Genomic DNA, 20133 nt, shown 5'->3' on the forward strand with positions numbered 1-20133 from the left:
AGATAACCTTGCAGAGGTAGGAATAAGAGTGCAGGAGACAGTGGTGTGCTCCAGCCATGGTGGAAGCTGTCTGGCCAGCATAGGCTCTCTTAGGCCATGTCTACAGTGCGTTGCAAGCACTGGTGGATCACAGGGGCTGTTTCACCGACATCAGTGTGGGATGGTTGGGAAAGGTGCATGACGTGTGCATCTTTAGGAACACAGGTCTGTTCAGAAAGCTGCAAGCAGGAACTCTCTTTCCAGACTGCAAAATAACCATTGGTGATGTTGAAATGCCAATCGTGATCCTGGGAGACTCAGCCTACCCCTTTCTCCCATGGCTCATGAAGCTGTACACCCGCAGCCTGGACAGCAGTAAGGACTGATTCAACCATAGGTTGAGCAAGTGCAGAATGGTGGTGGGTTATGCCTTTGAGCATTTAAAAGGTCACTGCTGTTTGCTGACTAGGTTAGACCTTAGTGAAAGCAATATCCCCATTGTTGTTGCTGCTCCAGCCATGGTGAGAAAGGCTATGAGGCATGGGTGAGAGATCTTGTCCTGCAGCTTTTGTGAAAACATCCTTGGGATTACAGGTTGGAACTTGAGAAAAGCCCCCCTTTCCCCTACCAACCTGGATGGTGCTTGAGGACAGCACCAGTGTAAAGCCCCCCAAATAGTTTGTTTTTTACAAAAGCGGGACCGGGTTGTGGAGAAAAGGAGCCAAACAGGAAGCCACCACCCCCACCCACTTTTCTCAATGCTGCTTGCAATACACGGTGACCCCCTCCAACCACAATGCATCTGGGAAAGCGTGGTTGTGTGACCCAGATTTCACCAAACGGGGGAGGGTTACTTGCTGAATTGTTTGCAGCTTAAGGGCTAGCACTGAAAACGCCCCCCATTTCCCCTAGGTGACCCTATGCAATATCACTCTCCTGAGAGTAACAGAGGCCTTAGTCAGAACTTGCAGATCAGACCATTTGGAGGAGGTGGAGGAAAGAGAAAATACAAGAATTTAGGACAAAAAGGCCCTGAAAACAGTACTGTTTACTCAGGGGAAAGGGATGGCTAGGTCCCCTCTCTGCCAAGTCACTGTGTTTTCTTCCCTCGCCCCCTCCCTCCCACCAATCCTGTTGTTCTCCATGGCATTGTGTGCAGGGCAAGCTCCTTTTTTCATCTGCCTGAGGCAGAGTAAGTCATTCAGAATTCAGAGAAGAGAAATGGTATTTGACTCTTCCTCTTCCACCAAGACTTGCTTGAGAAGCCAGTGATCTTAACAAAGCAGAGCTCCAACAAGCTAAAATATTAATGGAACTTTTTTGTTTGTTCAGGTATGTGCTGAAGCATTTCTAGCACCATATAAAGAATTGTTTGGTTGATACTAGCCATTAACTCGAGCAAATATGTAATAGGAATAAATCCCACCTCAGTAAAGAGTTGGATTAGATGACCTAATAGGTATTTTCCATCTCAAACTTCTGTGATTCTATTAACAATCCTTTTAGTTACTAGTACAAACATTGATGTCCAGTTTTTCAAATTTCTGGGCAACGTTTATTCACCTAGTATTTTCAGTATGCACAACCTATGTGACAGAACACCACAAATAGGTAATGTTAAGAAAAAAGGTTTAAAATGGGCTTTTCCAATAGCATGGGAACTTCAGGCAGACGGAGGAGAGAGTAGCACATTAGCCATTTGTTTTCTCTCTCCAGAATTTGTTTAGCTAAGACAATTGTAGAGTTCTGGCGTGAAACCCTGGCCCAGTAAAGCCAATGGGAGTTTTGACCAGGATTTCACCCCAGGTGTCCACAAAAATTATTTATGTCCCATTCATGTGAGCTACTGAATGCTTCTTGGTGGGTGCTGATTCCCTTCAATTATATTACCATGAGGAGGAAGACAGATTAAAGCAGGGGTCTCAAACACGTGGCCCGCGGGCCGCATGCAGCCTGCAGAGTTATTTCCTGCGGTCCGCCATAGCTCCCCTCACCTCCCGCCCCCCATGCTCCGCATCCCTGCTCCTCTGCCTACCTCCTCCGCCTACCTCCCAAACAGCTGTTTGGCGGCACTTAGGACTTTCCAGGATGGAGGGGGGAGGAGCGGGGACATGGCACACTCAGGGGAGGAGGTGGAGAAGAAGCAGGGCTGGGGATTTGGGGAAGGAGTGGGAAGAGGGGGGCAGGGGCTGAGCCTCATGGAAGGGGTAGATTGGGGGTGGGGGCAGGGCCAGAGGCGGGGTTTTTGTATCTTGTGGGGAGGGATAGCTCAGTGGTTTGAGCATTGGCCTGCTAAACCCAGGGTTGAGAGTTCAATCTTTGAGGGGGCCATTTGGGATCTGGGGCAAAAATTGGGGATTGGTCCTGCTTTCAGCAGGGGGTTGGACTAGATGACCTCCTGAGGTCCCTTCCAACCCTGATAGTCTATGATTCTATGATCTTTGTATGAAAAGGTATCAGTGATGCAGCCCTTGGCCAATGTACTTGTGCTCATGTGGCCCTTGTGGTGATTTGAGTTTGAGATCCCTGGATTAAAGGGATCCTTGCACAACTGGGCCTGTATTTTGGAAGAATGTCAGATATGGAACAGGTAGCTCAAGGTATATAACATTATTGTCATTTAAACTTTCCAGGCTCCAAAAACCCAAAAGTATTGTCACAAATATTGGCAGAAAGTGAATAAACGGGGCCATGAGCAGCATCCAAGGTCATGTATAGGTTTAATTCCAAGGAATGTTTGCAAGTACCATTTTGCAGTATTCAACCAACTCTACTGACCGCCAGCATGACAAGGCTCGTAAGACTGCTTAAATACGCTCCCCGCACACTGTATCTTGTGTAGCAGCAACAGCACTGAGGAATGACTGTTTCATTTGACACAGGAGGCTCTGGAAGCTCATTTACTCATTAATGGTCTTTGGAAGAAATGGTCTTTGGAAGAAAGCGTATGTATGCTTTCCAAAACACACACTCACAATCTGATACAAACTGCTCCCCCAACTACAGAGCCGCCTGGTAATGTAATACGACCAGCATTTCTAGTACTTGGAATTCTCTCTCTCTCTCTCTCTCACTCACAGACACGCATCTCCCTGTATTTACTTCCTATGCTATTTTGCAGCTATTTTCTTCCTCATTTTGTATTATCTGGTGACAGATGCTCGACCACACAGACTCTCACAAATGGGGGAATAACAGCTGATACATGTCTAGAAGGCTTAGAATTCCTGCAGCACAGCTGAGAATACTCCGAACAGGGGCACTACAAAGACACACCAGGGTCTACTCCTTAAAACAACAGGGTTACATGCCAGGAAGAAATAACTTAATAAGGTAACAACAACCTTTAGATACTGACTTTCAACATCAAACTAGAGATGACCCCCCAAACTGTATGATTCCCATACAATATCTAAACACTTCAGAGTTTATGTGGTTTGCATCTAGGCTTTGGGCTCATTATTTATAGTGTGTCCAACTGTGAAATCTTGATTCCAACCTTGTCCCTGAAAAGTTCAGGGTGGTTCTAGAACCAGCAAGGCTTTCACTCAGTAAGCTCACAGAAAAGAATAAAAGACCCATTCAGTTTTGATACATCCCCTTTATTTTCTAGAATCTTGCCCCATTGCATCTGGCACGCCATGAATTAAAATATTTAATAACAAATAATTGTTACTAAGTGAAACGTGAACAAGCATGAATTTTAAAATGTTGAAGACTGCAGTGCTGCTCTCTGTAAAAATGAACACTGAGTTTCCTTTTTCTTATAAGATACAAAGTCTAAAGGAGACTGGAGATTTGTTTTTTGATGGATCTGAACTTTAATTAGGAGAAAATATTAGTAGGGGGAGAGGAAACTGATCGAATAATGTACAATATAAGTATTGTGTGGCATGATGTTATTCTCCTACCTAACATGGGCGCACTGGCAGATATATTGTTGTAAATCCAACTGTCTATTAATTATTAATTATATATTATTTCTCTGATCCTGTACAAAACAAAATGAAAACATTCCCTTTGAATGTAGAATTTATAGTCTAAAAGAAAAGAAGGATAAACTGGGAGACCCATAAGAGGAAGTAAATCCTCTCTTATAACTGAAAGTTATTATTGTCATCAATGAAAACAGTATCATCTTGTGAGAAATCAGATGGGTTGATAACTTCCGGGAGGAAGTAGCTAGAAGACTGGATATAGTTTTCACACTGAACATCTGCGGACATTTATTTTAGGCATCCTAAATATGCTAGTGAATGTATATGAGCTGCATGGAAACTCTGCCACAAGACCAAATTTTTCATGGCTAAAAAGCTAATAAAATATGAAAAAAATCAACTTTGTAGACAGTATAGCATGATCTAGCAGATGGGATGATCTAGCAGATGGGATGATCAATGATCTAGCAGATGGGAATCCTTCCTAATGAAGGAGATGTTTAAAAGCACTGGGATGGACTTTCTAAGCAGTGCACGACTAAGGACCAGTCAGCCTGTAATGCTCGCAGAAGTAATGAAGGTACAAGGACAGCTTGGTGCTATGCTGTGCTAGAAGATCTGATTTAAAAAATATATCAGAAAACAACCCTGCCTCTGTCACATCAGCTCCAAAAGCCAGTGGGGCCAACTGTTTGCTGGCATACTGAATCGTCAGCATGACTTCCTGCAGTGCCTCTGAGTTCCTTGAAGGTATCCCATCCAATGCAATGCATACACCAGCAGAGAATTTGATCCACTGATTTTGGAGCTGATGTGACAGAGGTAGGCCTTGCTGTGTAAATGGAATTACAATTGACTTCACAGAGATGGTCACTCTTGTATTACATTCCAATCAAATTAACCATTAATTTATTCGTGTTTGTAAAGCATTGTTTAATTCTCATGTAGAATTAAACTGCTACATATGTGCTAACTATCATTTGCTGTTTTTCTTGTCATTCTTACAACTAAAGTAGAACACAAGCAAGATTCAGGCATGCAAACCTATGGGTATGTTTCAGTTTAACATTTTGAAGCACTATTTAGAGGTACAATATGTATGGAGATACACTAGCAAAACATGTGGCCCAGTAACAATAACGTACATATACAGCCACACACACACACACGTCAAACCCATATAAAATGGCTGTGGTTTTACTTCCAAGTATTATGCCCTAATGTGGTTTTATTTGCTCCTCAACTGACACTTAAATGTCCCAAATGCACAGCAGACTGCACTGAATATTTTGACAGGAAAAGCCTTATCTCCGAGGCAGCACTGAAATCTCATTCTGAGGAAAGAAGAATTTTGGCCCTATCTGTGGGCATGTGAATGAAAGAACTTTTTCCAACTTTTCCAATGTCTGCTTCCTCACTACACATTCAAAAACAAAAAACTCAAACTACATGGATAACCTCTTCCGTTCAGAAACAAAGACAGGAGTAGGAAAATATCCAGTGTCAGTTCACAGATCTCTAATTAAAAGGATCAGGAGTTTTCATCGACAGGTTACGATACATTGGACCCTGTCGTCAACATGGATAATTTGGCTTTTGTCAAATGGTGCCTCTGTATTTCTCAGTAATGATTCAATACCAGAGCATAACTGGTAATGAGATCTTATTCCAAGACTGTACAGTAGGATTTGCAAGGGCCTGGTCAGGTCAAGATCATTCACAAACCACAATAATTAGGACAATCTGGAGTTTGGTTTAGCATGTACCTGGCCTATATTTGCAATACCCCATTGAGGACATTTTCTGTAAGATTCTATGCAAAGTCCTTGGAGGTTGATTATTTTTCACAGAAGGGTTGTGGGGTCTGATCACACCCTGTGAAAAAACCCTAACATGCTGTATCAGGAGATTGAAAGTACAAGGCTGGCACGAGTTGCAAAAGTTAATGTATTTTTTACATTACTTATTTACAAGATCTGATGAAGATGTTCCTTCATTTTAGTTGTTAAAATCCATGAAACCAACTCTGAACACTTTGGAAAAAAAAAAATCCCCTGAAAGATATAGCAGTAAATGCAGAGTTTAGCGCCAATCACATGTGACTGTGAGAAAGGTCCAGAACCGAGAAACCAAACAGCAGGGAAGAATGTTGGTTGTAGGGTCAGTACCAGTGGCTAGATTGTTTCACAAGCTAGTCAAGTCAAGAAGAGGTGCTGAAGGATATATGCAGTAGAAGATTACGAGCATTTTGTATGACACATACAAATATATGCTATGATCTGGGATGATCTGATTATATATATTAAGAGACGGTATATTTTTAGGAATAAAAAATGGTTAACATTTGAAGAACAAAGAGAAAATGACAAGGAAGAGGAAAACCCAGAATAAGAGCTCTTGCCAAAAATTAATCTCAACATGGATTTATTCTAATCTAGGAAAGAGAAAATCATGAAAAAAAGAATATATTTAAATACAAGTCACACTTTATATTCACAGTAAAAAGAAAAGGAGTACTTGTAGCACCTTAGAGACTAAAAAATTTATTTGAGCATAAGCTTTCAAAATTTGTTAGTCTCTAAAGTGCCACAAGTACTCCTTTCCTTTTTGCGGATACAGACTAACACGGCTGCAACTCTGAAACCTTTATATTCACACAGTGTCTCTTTATACACATTTCCACCAGGAAAAAAAAATATTACTAGTATTGACCATGTCATGAATTTTGTAGAGCAAAAGATTGAGTTTGGACTGTAGTTTAAGGCAGCAGATGTTTTCAGTTTGAATTGGAAGGAGTGAAAACAGCAAAAGGAAGGATTTTCATTTCTTCTTGAAACCATGCTTTGTTCTTAGGGTTCTTAGGCAACTTGCTATTACCTGAGCTCCACTGTGTTGGTAAAATTCTCCCTTGCTTACATCCTACGCGACTGATGTGCACTGAGTGCAAGTTAACTGTTTTCTCCACTATCAGGTGTTCTTAAATGGGGGAAAGTACTGCTATGTACCAACAAGTATGTTACACGAACCACAGAAAATCATGCTTCTACAAGTAAAAACTGGGTTTTTTCCTCTCCTTGAGTTAATAACTATAAAAGTAGTGTGTATCATTGTAAAACATTATGGCTCCCCTCTCCCCCATACACACCTCCCCATTATCTTTGAAAAGATTATTTTTGTTGCTTTCATACCTGTCTTTTGGTCACAGTGCCATCTACAGGATCCACATATTCAAAGCTGTCTGTTTTTTCCACACGGTAGACATTATTCCCAACAGCAAACTGCTGATTACTGAAAGATTTGTCAATGATCAAAGCCTCCAGGTCTCTCATTATGAAATATGCTGTTCTGGGTTCCAATGCTTCATAATCAAATCTTGCATGTAGGAATAAAACGAAAAGTAGTATGAAGAAATAAGTAAACTCCACCCAGCAGAAAGATTCTTTTTGCATAGAGCATGAGATGCTCACAATTAGTAATTTACTGCAGACATGGAAAACCAGGCATGCAACTGAAGTGCCTAGTGCAAATGAAAACAGCTCTTCCATTTACTTACACACTTTTGTGCTCCTAAGTCCTCCATTCCATGAAATGTGCAAATCTGTCAATTAAGTTTAAGAGAAAACTGTGTGCCCTAAGTGGTTAATGCACTTATATGCTTAAAAGACAGGTCCACCCTCAACCCCTGTCCCCCTTGACACATCTGTGCTCTCTTGTTGGGCCACTAACACAAAGTCTGCAGACTGTGTAGAGTCAAAAAGTCATCTCCTGCTGGGAGTCTGGCGTTAGCAGCAAAGAAATTAACAATAAGAGAACAAGGTTATCTGCTCTGGCCTTCTCCCCAGTCTTGGCTGCCCTTAGCGTTTCTATCTCAGGGCTGTTCAAACCACACACTGAATATTTTCCCTTCAGAAAGCCACTCCCGCCTCTTTTATTTTCAGCTGGAATAACCAACCACCTGCCTCAGTGCATTAGCAGAACCCACTTAGAAAATACTGATATACTTTTACATTTTGAGATGTTATTAGCAACAACAACAACTTGCTTTCAGACAACACAGTTTACACAAAGAGATCCGTTATACGCCACATAAATACCACACCATTAATAAAAAGAAAAGGAGTACTTGTGGCACCTTAGAGACTAACCAATTTATTTGAGCATAAGCTTTCGTGAGCTACAGCTCACTTCGTCGGATGCATACTGTGGAAAATATAGAAGATGTTTTTATACACACAAACCATGAAAAAATGGGTGTTTATCACTACAAAAGGTTTTCTTTCCCCTCACCCCACTCTCCTGCTTATCTGCTATTACCAGCAGGAGAGTGGGGTGGGGGGAGAGAAAACCTTTTGTAGTGATAAACACCCATTTTTTCATGGTTTGTGTGTATAAAAACATCTTCTGTATTTTCCACAGTATGCATCCGACGAAGTGAGCTGTAGCTCACGAAAGCTTATGCTCAAATAAATTGGTGAGTCTCTAAGGTGCCAAAAGTACTCCTTTTCTTTTTGCGAATACAGACTAACATGGCTGTTACTCTGAAACACACCATTAATATGTAGCCAACTCTGGGCTGCAAGGCAGCAACCAACTGGCACACTGCATGGTCAATAGTCAAGGGTAGAGAAAGAACTTTGCTAAGGAACAAAACGTTTTATGGATTCCTTAATCTCTGTTGGGTAAAAATTCACCCTGAAGAGAGGGCCAGCCCAAGGCCTACGCACCCCATGAGTCGCACTTAAGCCCTATTTTGAGATCTTATGTAGGAGTTTAAAAGTGCATAGACCTTGGGCAGGACCATGAATTTCACCCCTCATAGAGAGCAGGCAGGACGTTGGTCCTGTCAAAAAGGCCCACATACAATAGAGTGCCTGGCACTCAATTTATCTATCTTTGAAAGACGAAGAGCTGAGTAAACTGCGCTGGTTTTTTAACTTATGCTTCAAGCCAGTCTGGTTCAAGTTAAAGCTGAGACTTAGACCACTAACATCCCTAAGAACGCTGTTCAATCTACGGCAGATTTTCATTCTGTGCATACACCTGAAGTGCTGCTAAATGCATTTCACTATTAATAGCAACAATGCTAATCAAGCCAAACTTGCCCCAGAATTGTCCTAGGAACATACTAGCCTACTGTGTTTTGTAACAATTATCTGCACCTGCAATAATAGTGGCGGCCAAATTTTGTCCAGTGATCTCTGACAATCTCTTCCACACTCTGCTTTCGAGCTGCTATGATTGAAAGCCAGACTAGCACAGCCCAGAGTCCATCCTTCTCTCGGATGTGGTCAGACCCTAAAAAAAGAAATAAATAATGCACATTTATTAGCAGATACAGCAATGAAAATGCAAACAATAGTTCCAGATGAGAAGCATAGAGCAGTTCATGTCAGTTTGGTTTTTTAGATACAGTAAAACAATAACAGACATTTTCCAGACTGAAAGCCAAAATAATTGTTTAAAAGATTGTAAGGAAGAGAGAGAGAGCGCCAGACACGTCAGAATCCACATTATTAAAATTCAACAAAAGATGGGAAATTACTTGGCTCCCAAGAGTGTAAATGTTATTACATTCTTAACCATTGTGATTCCTGCTCACCATTGTGCAGGATGATATACATAATTAGGACTGTTTCCCAGAACTGGGCCAGATCATATTAGCCCTCTCCTAGTAATTAAGCCGAGTTCTCCAAATTACAGAGTTCAGCTGCAACTGCATCTCCTCGTCTGCCCAGATGTTCATAATTGCCCTGACATCTGCCTTGGGCCAACCTGCAACATGCTTCTTCTGAAGCAGTTAGGTTAGGCAGAAATTGCAAGAGAGTAGATACTGGTGAGAATGGGAATGCAATGAGGTCTAAGAGGCATGCTTCCAGAAAACTTGACTTTATGTTACTCGACGACAGAGACAAAGCCAAGCAGTGCCCGGGGAAGGTGTTGCTAGGACTAATTGCAGCATGGCAGCTCTATCGTGTCACCACTTGCTGTCTACGCTGGCATTGCACCAATGGAGACATTTAATGGCACAGTGGCTAGGCCTGCTCCGAGCAGGCATGGTCCACATGAAGCTCTGCCTCCTTTATGAAATCACTGCATAGTCTACCTGCCTACCCTGATTAGACGGCCATAAGGGCAGCTGATTGGACAATCTGCCTGAGGGATATTCCGTGTCACTGAAAAACATTCAGCAAAATCCTCTAGCCCCAAAGCCAAACAAACAGAGAGGATAAAATTCCCTGCGTGAAAAAAAACAAACGGAACATAAATCCTGCAATACCAAGACCAGTTTGCAATTTTGTTGCTTTCTACAATATTGTGTAAAATCCTGTGCTTCCATGTAATAAGATATCTGTCTTTTTCTACGTTATGAAGGTATATAGTTGTCCCAATGTAAACTGATGCACTGCTGCTCGTAGGTGCCAACTCTGACGTAGGGTTTCGAGGCTATTGTAGGGGGCTTGCGGTGCTGCCACCCTCACTTCTGCGCTGCTGCTGGGGGTGGGGCTGCCTTCGGAGCTGGGCAGGTCTCGCATGGCAGCTGCTGGCCGGGAGCCCAGCTCTGAAGGCAGCGTCGCCACCAGCAGCAGCGCAGAAGTGAGGGTGGCCTGGAATGGTCTTGCCTCCCTTAATTCTGTGCTGCTGCCTGTAGAGCTGGTCCCCCATTAAGCAGCCACCGCTGTCTGGCTTCCCAGCTCTGAAGGAAGCAACGCAGAAGTAAGGGTGGCATGTAGGGTTGCTAACTTTCTAATGGCATAAAACTGAACACTCCTGCCCCACCCCTTCTCTGAGGCCCTTCCCCCGCTCACTCCATCACTGTTCCCTCTGTCGCTCACTCTCCCCCACTTTCACCAGGCTCAGACAGGGGGTTGGGGTGCGGGATGGGGGCGAGGGCTCTGGCGGAGGGGTGCGGGCTCTGGGGTGGAGCCAGGGATGAGGGGTTTGGGGTACAGGAGGCAGCTCCAGGCTTGGGCCAAGGGGTTTGGAGTGCAGGAGGGAGATGCGGGCTTCGGCTGGGGGTGTGGGCTCTTGAGTGGGGCCGGGATGAGGGGTTCGAGATGCAGGAGGGAGTTTGGTGCAGGAGGGGACTCCAGGCTGGGGCAGGGGGTTGGGGTGCAGGAGAAGGCTCAGGAGCGGGTGAGGGGGTTGAGCTGTGTGGGGTCCCAACGGCACTTACCACAGCTCCCAGGAAGCAGCCACCAGGTCCCTGCAGCCTAGGGTGACCAGGTGTCCTGATTTTACAGGGACAGCCCCAATATTTGGGACTTTATTTTATATAGGTGCCTATTACCCCCATCCCATCCCGATTGTTCACACTTGCTGCCTGGTCACTCTACTGCAGCCCCTAGGCACTTGGGCAGCCGGGGAGGCTCTGCGCATTGCCCTCACGCCCGCAGGCTCTGCCCCTGCAGCTCCCATTGGTCATGGTTCCCAGCCAATGGGAGCTGCAGAGCTGGCCCTTGGGGCAGGGACAGAACTCAGAGCCTCCCTGGCTGCCCATGCGCCTAGAGGCCACAAGGACCTGGCAGCTGCTTCCGGGTCCAAAGCGGAGCTAGGGCAGTCGGCAGGGAGCTTGCCTTAGCCCCGAGACCCCGCAGTGCCTCCAACCGGACTTTTAATGGCCCAGTTGGCAGTGCCAACCAGAGCCACGAGGATCCCTTTTTGACCAGGCATTCCAGTCAAAAACCAGATGCCTGCCAACCCTAGTGGCATGGTATGGTATGCCCACCCTTACTTCTGTGCTGCTGCAGGCAGGGCGCTGCCTTCAGAGCTGGGTACCTGACCAACAGGTACCGCTCTCCAGCTGTTCAGCTCTGAAGGCAGTGCAGAAGTAAGGGTAGCAATACCACGACCCCCCTAAAATAATCTTGTGACCATCCCGAAACTCCCTTTTGGGTCACGACCATAGGCGCCAACTGCATGGGTGCTCTGGAGCTGGAGAACCCATGGGGAAAAAATTATGGGTGCTGAGCACTCACTGGCAGCCCCACCATCAGCTCCCCCCCACCGTGCAGTGTTTGACACCCACTGGTGGCCCCGCTGATCAGCACCTCCCCCTCCCCCTCCCTCCCTGCACCTCCCGCCCGCCGTGATCAGCTGTTTCACAGCATGCAGGAGGCTTTGGGAGAGAGAGGGCGGAGCAAGGATGCAGCGTGCTGGGGAGGGGACAGAATGGGGCAGGAAGAGGCAGGGCAGGGGTAGGAAAAGGCAGGGCAGGGGCAGGGCTTTGGAGGAAGGGGTGGAGTAGGGGCAGAGCCAGGGGACAGCACTCCCCAGCACATTGAAAAGTCGGCATCTGTGATCACGACTCCCAATTTGAGAAATGCTGGTCTCCCCCGTGAGACCAGATTTCACAGTCCGTGACGCATTTTTCATGGCCATGAATTTGGTAGGGCCCTAGGAATAAGCTATTCACCAGAAGATCAGAAAGGAGCCTCACCTTCTACCCCATGTATGTTGTTACGGGCTAGACAGGACTGCTGGGCTCAGGCACTGAAACATCAAGTATTAGGCTTTCAGATATTACAATTATGGGAGGGCTGTACAAACACTTATATGATACTAGCAACAAACAAAGGCAGGGTATACAGCTAAATCCATCAATGATCTGATCTGGCGTAACAAATCATACATTCCTTTATTACATAACCACTTACACAGCACAATTTGTTAGACACATATAGTAAAATGTGTACATTATTCATTCAGCAAAATGCCCTGTACATCATCCTATCTGCATGAAAGCTGAACTAGATAGCAAAGATGAGTTGCATTTTGATTTACCAAATACTTCATGTGCATTTTATTGAACCAAAATGGTCCCATGAAACATGGGCAGAGGAATTTTTGGAATGGCCTCTGTATGTTCCAAGCCTTATGTTGGCATGGCCTGAGCTCATAAATTTCCATGAAGAGGGGTGAGCGTACACACGTATCATTCTTCTGATCCACGTAGCAGCTTTGGCATGTTCTGTGACCTTTGCACGTCCTTCAGGAGGACAAACAGCATGGTGCCACTATGGAAAAAGGGGGAATGGAGGAAAGAAAAGTGGTGGCAATAGCGTGGATGGAAAAACTGAAAGCAATGCAGATTCTCCAGAATCCAAAGTTACCAATAAAAATGCCAGCCTGTTCGGAGTACAACAATAATTCTGTGTGTTCAGCAGCAGTCATTTTCTTTTACAATAAAAACAAACCCTACTACACCGTTGGCATCTCTCAAAATCTGTTGGTCATTCTCTCTCATCTTTTAACACTGCTTTCCCTTCCTCAGCATTTCTGTCAGCCACAGGTTGGCTTATTATTTCCATACATGTTTGTTTTATTCATTGCCCTTATTTCTTTTTGCAGCTTTAAAACCATTACTTCTGCTAGTTGAATGTGTACTTATCTTATTATACCCTCTGGTTTTCTTGGCCTTCTACCTCTTAATTATTCCTACTGATCTAGCTGAAAAACATGCAGTGTTTTGGATGAAGCCAGTTGCCATTTCCCACCTCAGTTTGACTAATGGTATCTTTACTTTTGTAATGCCAACGTCCCTGGGTGGATTGTTGGCACCGATCAAAGCTGGGACCTCTCCATCTTAATACAGGAGCCCCTACTGCCTGAGCTAATAGACCAACCCCTCTTATCCAGGGTCATAGCTAGGTGGGACTCACCATCGCTATATGGTCCACCCACCACTGAGGGGACAGAGTGCCATACTGAGCAGACATAGCTTACACTTCAGTTCACACATTCTACATCATGCTAATCGGTTGTCCAATAGCCATGGATCAGCATATGGGTAAGAAAGAATATAAGATCTGCACTATTTTTGTAACCTAATCAAATTAAAGATGCACAACAACAGGGTTTAATTCTGTATAATTCTTTCCTTGAAAAACCCTGAAACACTAGTGAATTCTGGCCTGTGCTTCAATGAAGAGACGGGCTGAAAGGCAGGAAGGGCAGCATAATAGCAGAGATAACACATTTGTGTCTATTCTCTTATATTTAACTAATCTTTGGCATGTCTAATTAAGGCAATAATAACTACTCAATTTAAATAGTCCAAATACCATGCAGTTTTACACTGAAGTGTAATCCCACAGAACGAGCTTGCAAAGAGTGTCAACTGGTGCAAAAATTGTCCTGTTCTAATAGATCTGGTATTATAAGCTATCTGGGGCAGAGACTGTGTCTCCTACTACAATAGGGCCTCAATACCGAGTAAGAGCTCAGAGCACTATTTTAAATTAATAATAATATGCATTAAAATAAATATCTTCTTGTTTTCTCCCAAATTACGCTAGTCAATGCTATCAGCGACATTATTTCTCCAAATGCAATTTTTAAACACAAAATCAAACTGAAAAAAATGTTTAGCCTCAATGGGAAATTATTTTCTTTGCACTTCCCTTGTATCTTACAAATTCTTCCTCTTCCAGTGGTCCACAGCTTGCTGATATTTTAAGGAAACTAAGATTTTTGGGGCCACATTCTTATCTCTGTTACACCATTTAAGCTAATGGAATTACTCTGGTTTTACACTAGTGTAATTGAGACCTGCATACAGCTCTTTAGGTCTTTTTAATAGCAATAAAACATCTACTCTACCACTCTTAGCTTTTCTATTAAGCTTGTGGCAGAAAGCCTCCGATGTTGCTGACATATGGAAGTTTAGAGCTGAAGTACGAAAACATGTGAAAATGAGATGCAGCATTTGCCAAGGTGGATATAAGCAAGATACATCAAGTACATAGATTTCCTAATTCTGATTAATAGTTTGCTGATGAAACTTAGATAAGAATTGCTGCTGTTGCCTTTCTCTGAACTGTGTCTTGGGTATTACTCATAATACAGCAAATTACTAACCTCATCTGACAAACTCTCCACACTACTACAAAAATGGAAGAAGTTTTTAATGCATTGGTTCAACTCCAAGATTAGCTGCCAGAAAACAAGTCTGGGAAACACAGCCCTATGGGATATTTTCAAAATCTTCTGTCCTTTTATAGCAGAAAATTTGCTTTTATTTACTGGTCACTGCAAAATCTCTTTTTGTTATAACACCAGGGGATTGCATTATTTGGGAACTACAGCTGGGTTGTATTACCTGGACATAGAACCATTCACTTTTAAGTGCTGTCAGGTTAGTATGACAATAAATGTGATAATTTAGATGCAGGTCTGTAAAACCCCTCTTGCTTTTACAGAGTAGCAAGTCATTGTGTTGGCCAACTGGATGGTAGATTCCTTTAAATATGAAATTCTGAAAACTAAAGAACTGCCAAGTTTCCTATCTCTACAGTGAGAGCATTAAGGAGAAAGTCTTAACACAGAATCAAATTCCCAGTGCAAGCAGAAATTGGTGAAGGGCAAGGTAGTCTAGGACACTCCGTAAAAGAGAAAAGGCTCAGAGTAATAATACACATACTTATTAATAAAACACGTTGCATTTATAAAGCACTGTTCATCTGAAGATTTCGAAGTGTTTTACAAACAAGTTTCACGTCACATCAGATAGACAAGACTTATTAAAATCAATTGGCAGATGGAGAAACTGAGGCAGCGAGATGCAGACATAACATTTCATAACTTGGTTAATGCAAAGAGCCATGTGGGTGCAATCTAGCAGTTCAAGTGGGAACTGGGCACCATGCGGCCTTTCAAAGCTCGTATTTGACTGTACCCAAGTCGCCTGAGCATCCAGTGGCTTGAGTACCCTGAGGTGGTGGCTCAGGACTGGAGTACATTTTTGGCAGTGCTTGGGGACTGCTGCAGGTGCTCCACAGTTAGTAGGCCAGGATGCACATGTTGTGGAACTCAAGCAGCAGCCATCCCACAGGCTGCTTGAGGCAATTTGTGCAATGGCACCCCCAGCTACACATAAGAAACAGGGGATTTATCAAGAGTTTACGTGGTTAGTATCAGGAAGAGGGAGAGTCGGGATTAAGGAAGGGTATGGAAAGAGCTTGGGGCAGGCATACTGGTGTGAGGTTAAGGGGAGTCAGTAGGGGTTTGAGAAATCAGGGACAGACCTGGGGAAAGGCTGCAGTACAGCATCTGACCACACTGAGGCTCTACATAATGAAGCAAGTCCAGGGAAGGAGGCCAAAGAAAGACAGAGGTTCAGAGGAGAAGACAAGCTTTGTGTCTTTCATGGTATGTGACCATCAAAGGAGCTTCCTTTCCCTCAGTGAGATGCAGTCACACAGTGGGGCAGGATCATCCCTAGCACCCGTGAGACTGGATAAAAGGGAACTTAGAGGGCCCAATCCAGAGTCTTGACGCCATCTATATTCCAATCAGAGTCAGCATAACCTACGGGTGGGCAAACTTTTTGGCCCAAGGGCCACATCTGGGAATAGAAATGGTAAGGTGGGCCATGAATGCTCACAAAATTGGGGTTGGGGTGAGGGAGGGCTCTGGTTGGGGATGCGGGCTCTAAGGAGGGGCCAGAAATGAGGAGTTCAGCGTGCAAGAGGGAGCTCTGGGCTGGGGCAGGGAGTTGGGGGAGGGAAGGGGTGCAGGCTCTGGCTGGGGGTGAGGAGTTTGGGGTGTAGGAGGGTGTTACAGGCTGGGATTGAGGGGTTTAAAGGGTTAGGAGCATGGGGGGAGTCTCAAGGGGTGCAGGCTCTGGGCAGCGCTTACCTCAAGCAGGTCCCAGAAGCAGTGGTATGTCCCTTCTCAGGCTCCCACATGAAGCACTGGAGGGGGCCATTGGACGGGGCCATTGGAGAACATAGGAGCTGAAGGAGGGCCATGCCCTGGCTTCTGGGAGTCGTGTGGAGCAGCCCCCGACCCTGCTCCCCAGCTGGAGAGCCGGAAGGGGGCAAACCCCAGCCCCCACTCCCTAATGGGAGCTTGAGGGCTGGATTAAAATGGCCGGCGGCCAGGATCCGGCCTGCAGGACGTAGTTTGCCCACCCCAGCATAGCCCTTGAGATCCATGCACGTGGGTCCTTTGAAAGGGCTGACATTCCACAATATGCTGCTTCTGTGTGCCTCAGAACTTCCCAATGACCTGTATGGTTACAGACCATCTGTGCTCAGGACACTCATTGGCCAGCACTATCCTTAGCAAAACCCAGTCTCCAAGGGTACGTCATGCATATTCACATGCTATGGAAATACTGTTGTTAGTTTTTATTTTTTTACAGCATAATCATGTATTTTTCCTGGTGCTGTTCCTTTAAAGTGGCAAGTGACCAAAATCCTTCCCCTTTCTGTGTGCAATAGAAAGTAATAGTTCTGGGGCACATCTGCAGTTTCTTCTGGCTGCAGTCCTTACCACTTGTGAAGGAGTCAGGAACCACACTGGCATGGTTCATTGTCATGTGGGAGGGAGGCTGAACATAAGAATATAAGAATGACCATATTGGGTTAGACCAAAGGTCCATCTAGGCCAGTAGCCTGTCTTCCGACAGTGGCCAATGCCAGGTGCCCCAGAGGGAACAGAATAGGTAATCATCAAGTGATCCATCCGGTCGCCCATTCCCAGCTTCTGGACAAACAGAGGCTAGAGACACCATCTCTGCCCATCCTGACTAATAGCCTATGGATGGACCTATCCTCCATGAACTTATCTAGTTCTTTTTTGAACCCTGCTATAGTCTTGGCCTTTACAACATCCTCTGGTAAGGAGTTCCACAGGTTGACTGTGTGTTGTGTGAAAAAAAATACTTCCTTTTATTTGTTTTAAACCTGCTGCCTATTAATTTCATTTGGTGACCCCTAGTTCTTGTTTTATGAGAAAGAGTAAATAACACTTCCTTATTTACTTTCTCTACACCAGTCACAATTTTATAGATCTCTATCATTTCCCCCCCTTAGTAGTCTCTTTTTCAAGCTGAAAAGTCCCAGTCTTATTAATCTCTCCTAATATGGAAGCTGTTCCATACCCCTAATCATTTTGTTGCCCTTTTTTCAACCTTTTCCAATTCCAATATAGCTTTTTTGAGATGGGGCAACCATATCTGCACACTGTATTCAAGGTGAAGGCGTACCATGGATTTATATAGCGGCAATATGATATTTTCTGTCTTATTATCTATCGCTTTCTTAATGATTCCCAACATTCAGTTCACCTTTTTGACTGCTGCTGCACAGTGAGTGGATGTTTTCGGAGAACTATCTATAATGACTCCAAGATCTCTTTTTGAGTGGTAACAGCTAATTTAGACCTCACTATTTTATATGTATAGTTGGGATTATGTTTTCCAATGTGCACTACTTTGCATTTATCAACATTGAATTTCATCTGCTATTTTGTTGCCCAGTCACCCAGTTTTGAGAGATCCTTTTGTAGTTCTTTGCAGTTTGCCTGGGACTTAACTATCTTGAGTAGTTTTGTATCATCTGCAAATTTGCCACCTGTTTACCCCCTTCCCAGATCATTTAGGAATATGTTGAAAAATACTGGTCCCAGTACAGATCCCTGGGGGACACCACTATTTACCTCTCTCCATTCTGAAAACTGACCATTTATTCCTACCCTTTGTTTCCTATCTTTTAACCAGTTACTAATCCATGAGAGGACCTTCCCTCTTATCCCATGACACTTTACTTTGCTACAGAGCCTTTGGTCAGGGACCTTGTCAAAGGCTTTCTGAAAATCTAAGTACGCTATATCCATTGGATCCCCCTTGTCCACATGCTTGTTGACCCCCTCAAATAATTCTAGTAGGCATGATTGGTGAGGCATGATTTCCCTTTACAAAAACCATGTTGATTTTCCCCCAACAAATTATATTCATCTATGTGTCTGACAACTTTGTTCTTTACTATAGTTTCAACCAGTTTGTCCGGGACTGCAGTCAGGCTTACTGGCCTGTAATTGCCGGGATCACCTCTGGAGCCTTTTTAAAAAATTGGCATCACATTAGCTATCCTCCAGTCATTTGGTACAGAAGCTGATTTAAATGATAGGTTAAAAACTACCGTTAGTAGTTCTGCAATTTCACATTTGAGTTCCTTCCTCCCATCTGGTCTTGGTGACTTATTACTGTTTAGTTTATCAATTTGTTCCAAAACCTCCTCTAAAGACTGAATGGGGGGGGTTGTCACTATAATTTATTCAAATACCTTTCAACTTAAGGGTATAAGATATTGGAAGTCAGTAAGGGCTCAGACCTGTCCGCAGTGTGGAACCACCACTATACTAACTCCACAGATTGACTTGAGTATGGCAGGGAAAACTCTACACCTGTTGGTCACATAGGCTAGTATTTTCAAAGAGGCCTAAGGCAGCTGGGTGCTCAAATCCATTGAAAGTCAATGGTAGTTGGGTGCCTGACTCTCTTAGGCTCCTTCGAAAATTCCAGCCACAAGCAAGCCAACCCTCCACCACCCATGCATGGGGCTTTCCTATCAATTCAGGTGCTGATGAGGTTATTTTGCTGGATCAATGGCCAGGGGGGCACAAGAGTCCCATGGGAAGGCTGCAGACGTGTGACTGACCTTGGAGGGAAGAGAGAACGTATGACATTTAGAAACAGGGAGAGGAGCACTAGATGAATGGTATAACATTAGATAGCCATCTGGTTGAAAAATCTCAGGGTCTGGCCACCCAGCTGAAGCCTCAGTATCCAGAGAACTTGGGCAGAGACAAATGAGAGCATATTCTGAAAGGAAATAAACTTCCCAGTTTCCTTTAAAGTGCCCCCTCTTTTCTGAGTCCTCTAAGGTCCAAGGACTGTGTAGGCTGCCCTTTGAAAAATAGTCACATGAATGCCTGGTGTTTGCTTTTCTATGAAAATCTATAACAGAGAAATCATTCCAAACATCAAAGAACTTCCTAGAATTCTTACCAAAATACAAAATAATTAACTTACAGACTAACAGTCTAGCTATTCAGATGTACTTCTATGCTACCACCGTTATCCAGAGTCAAGACTTTTTTTGGGGGGAGGGGAGAACTGCAGTGAGATGCACTCCTCAACATATTTAGGAATAAGGAGGAGACAAACACACAGTGGAATTTATTCAGTTATTTCCATATCCCACAAATACCTTTAAATGCAAAACTTACAGATTGCATAGATAGATGTTTCACATGTTTGCAGAATGTGCTGGAGCTAGCAATCCTATGTTCCTGATGGGCTATTCATATTTGCTTTGCATTCTGTATGTCACTAATTGGCTTCATTAATTAATCAGGTAGAGGAGGGACAATTTCTTTGGGAAAATGTGGCTACTGACTGGATGACATTGAAGTAGTTTTATTACAAAGT

General features: G+C 44.0%; 1 protein-coding gene across 1 annotated transcript in view; it reads right to left on the minus strand.

Moving 5' to 3' along the window:
• Window positions 1–20133, minus strand: part of PGM5 (phosphoglucomutase 5) — a 107481-nt gene that overhangs the window by 21096 nt on the left and 66252 nt on the right. The window contains exons 8-9 of the mRNA XM_073345192.1: window positions 9077–9212; window positions 7106–7289 (exon numbers count right to left, since the gene is read on the minus strand). Coding sequence (XP_073201293.1) covers window positions 7106–7289; window positions 9077–9212 — 320 coding nt within the window. The remainder of the gene's footprint in view (window positions 1–7105; window positions 7290–9076; window positions 9213–20133) is intronic.

This window comes from Lepidochelys kempii, chromosome 5 (assembly GCF_965140265.1).
Source record: "Lepidochelys kempii isolate rLepKem1 chromosome 5, rLepKem1.hap2, whole genome shotgun sequence".
Classification (NCBI taxonomy): Eukaryota; Metazoa; Chordata; order Testudines; family Cheloniidae; genus Lepidochelys; species Lepidochelys kempii.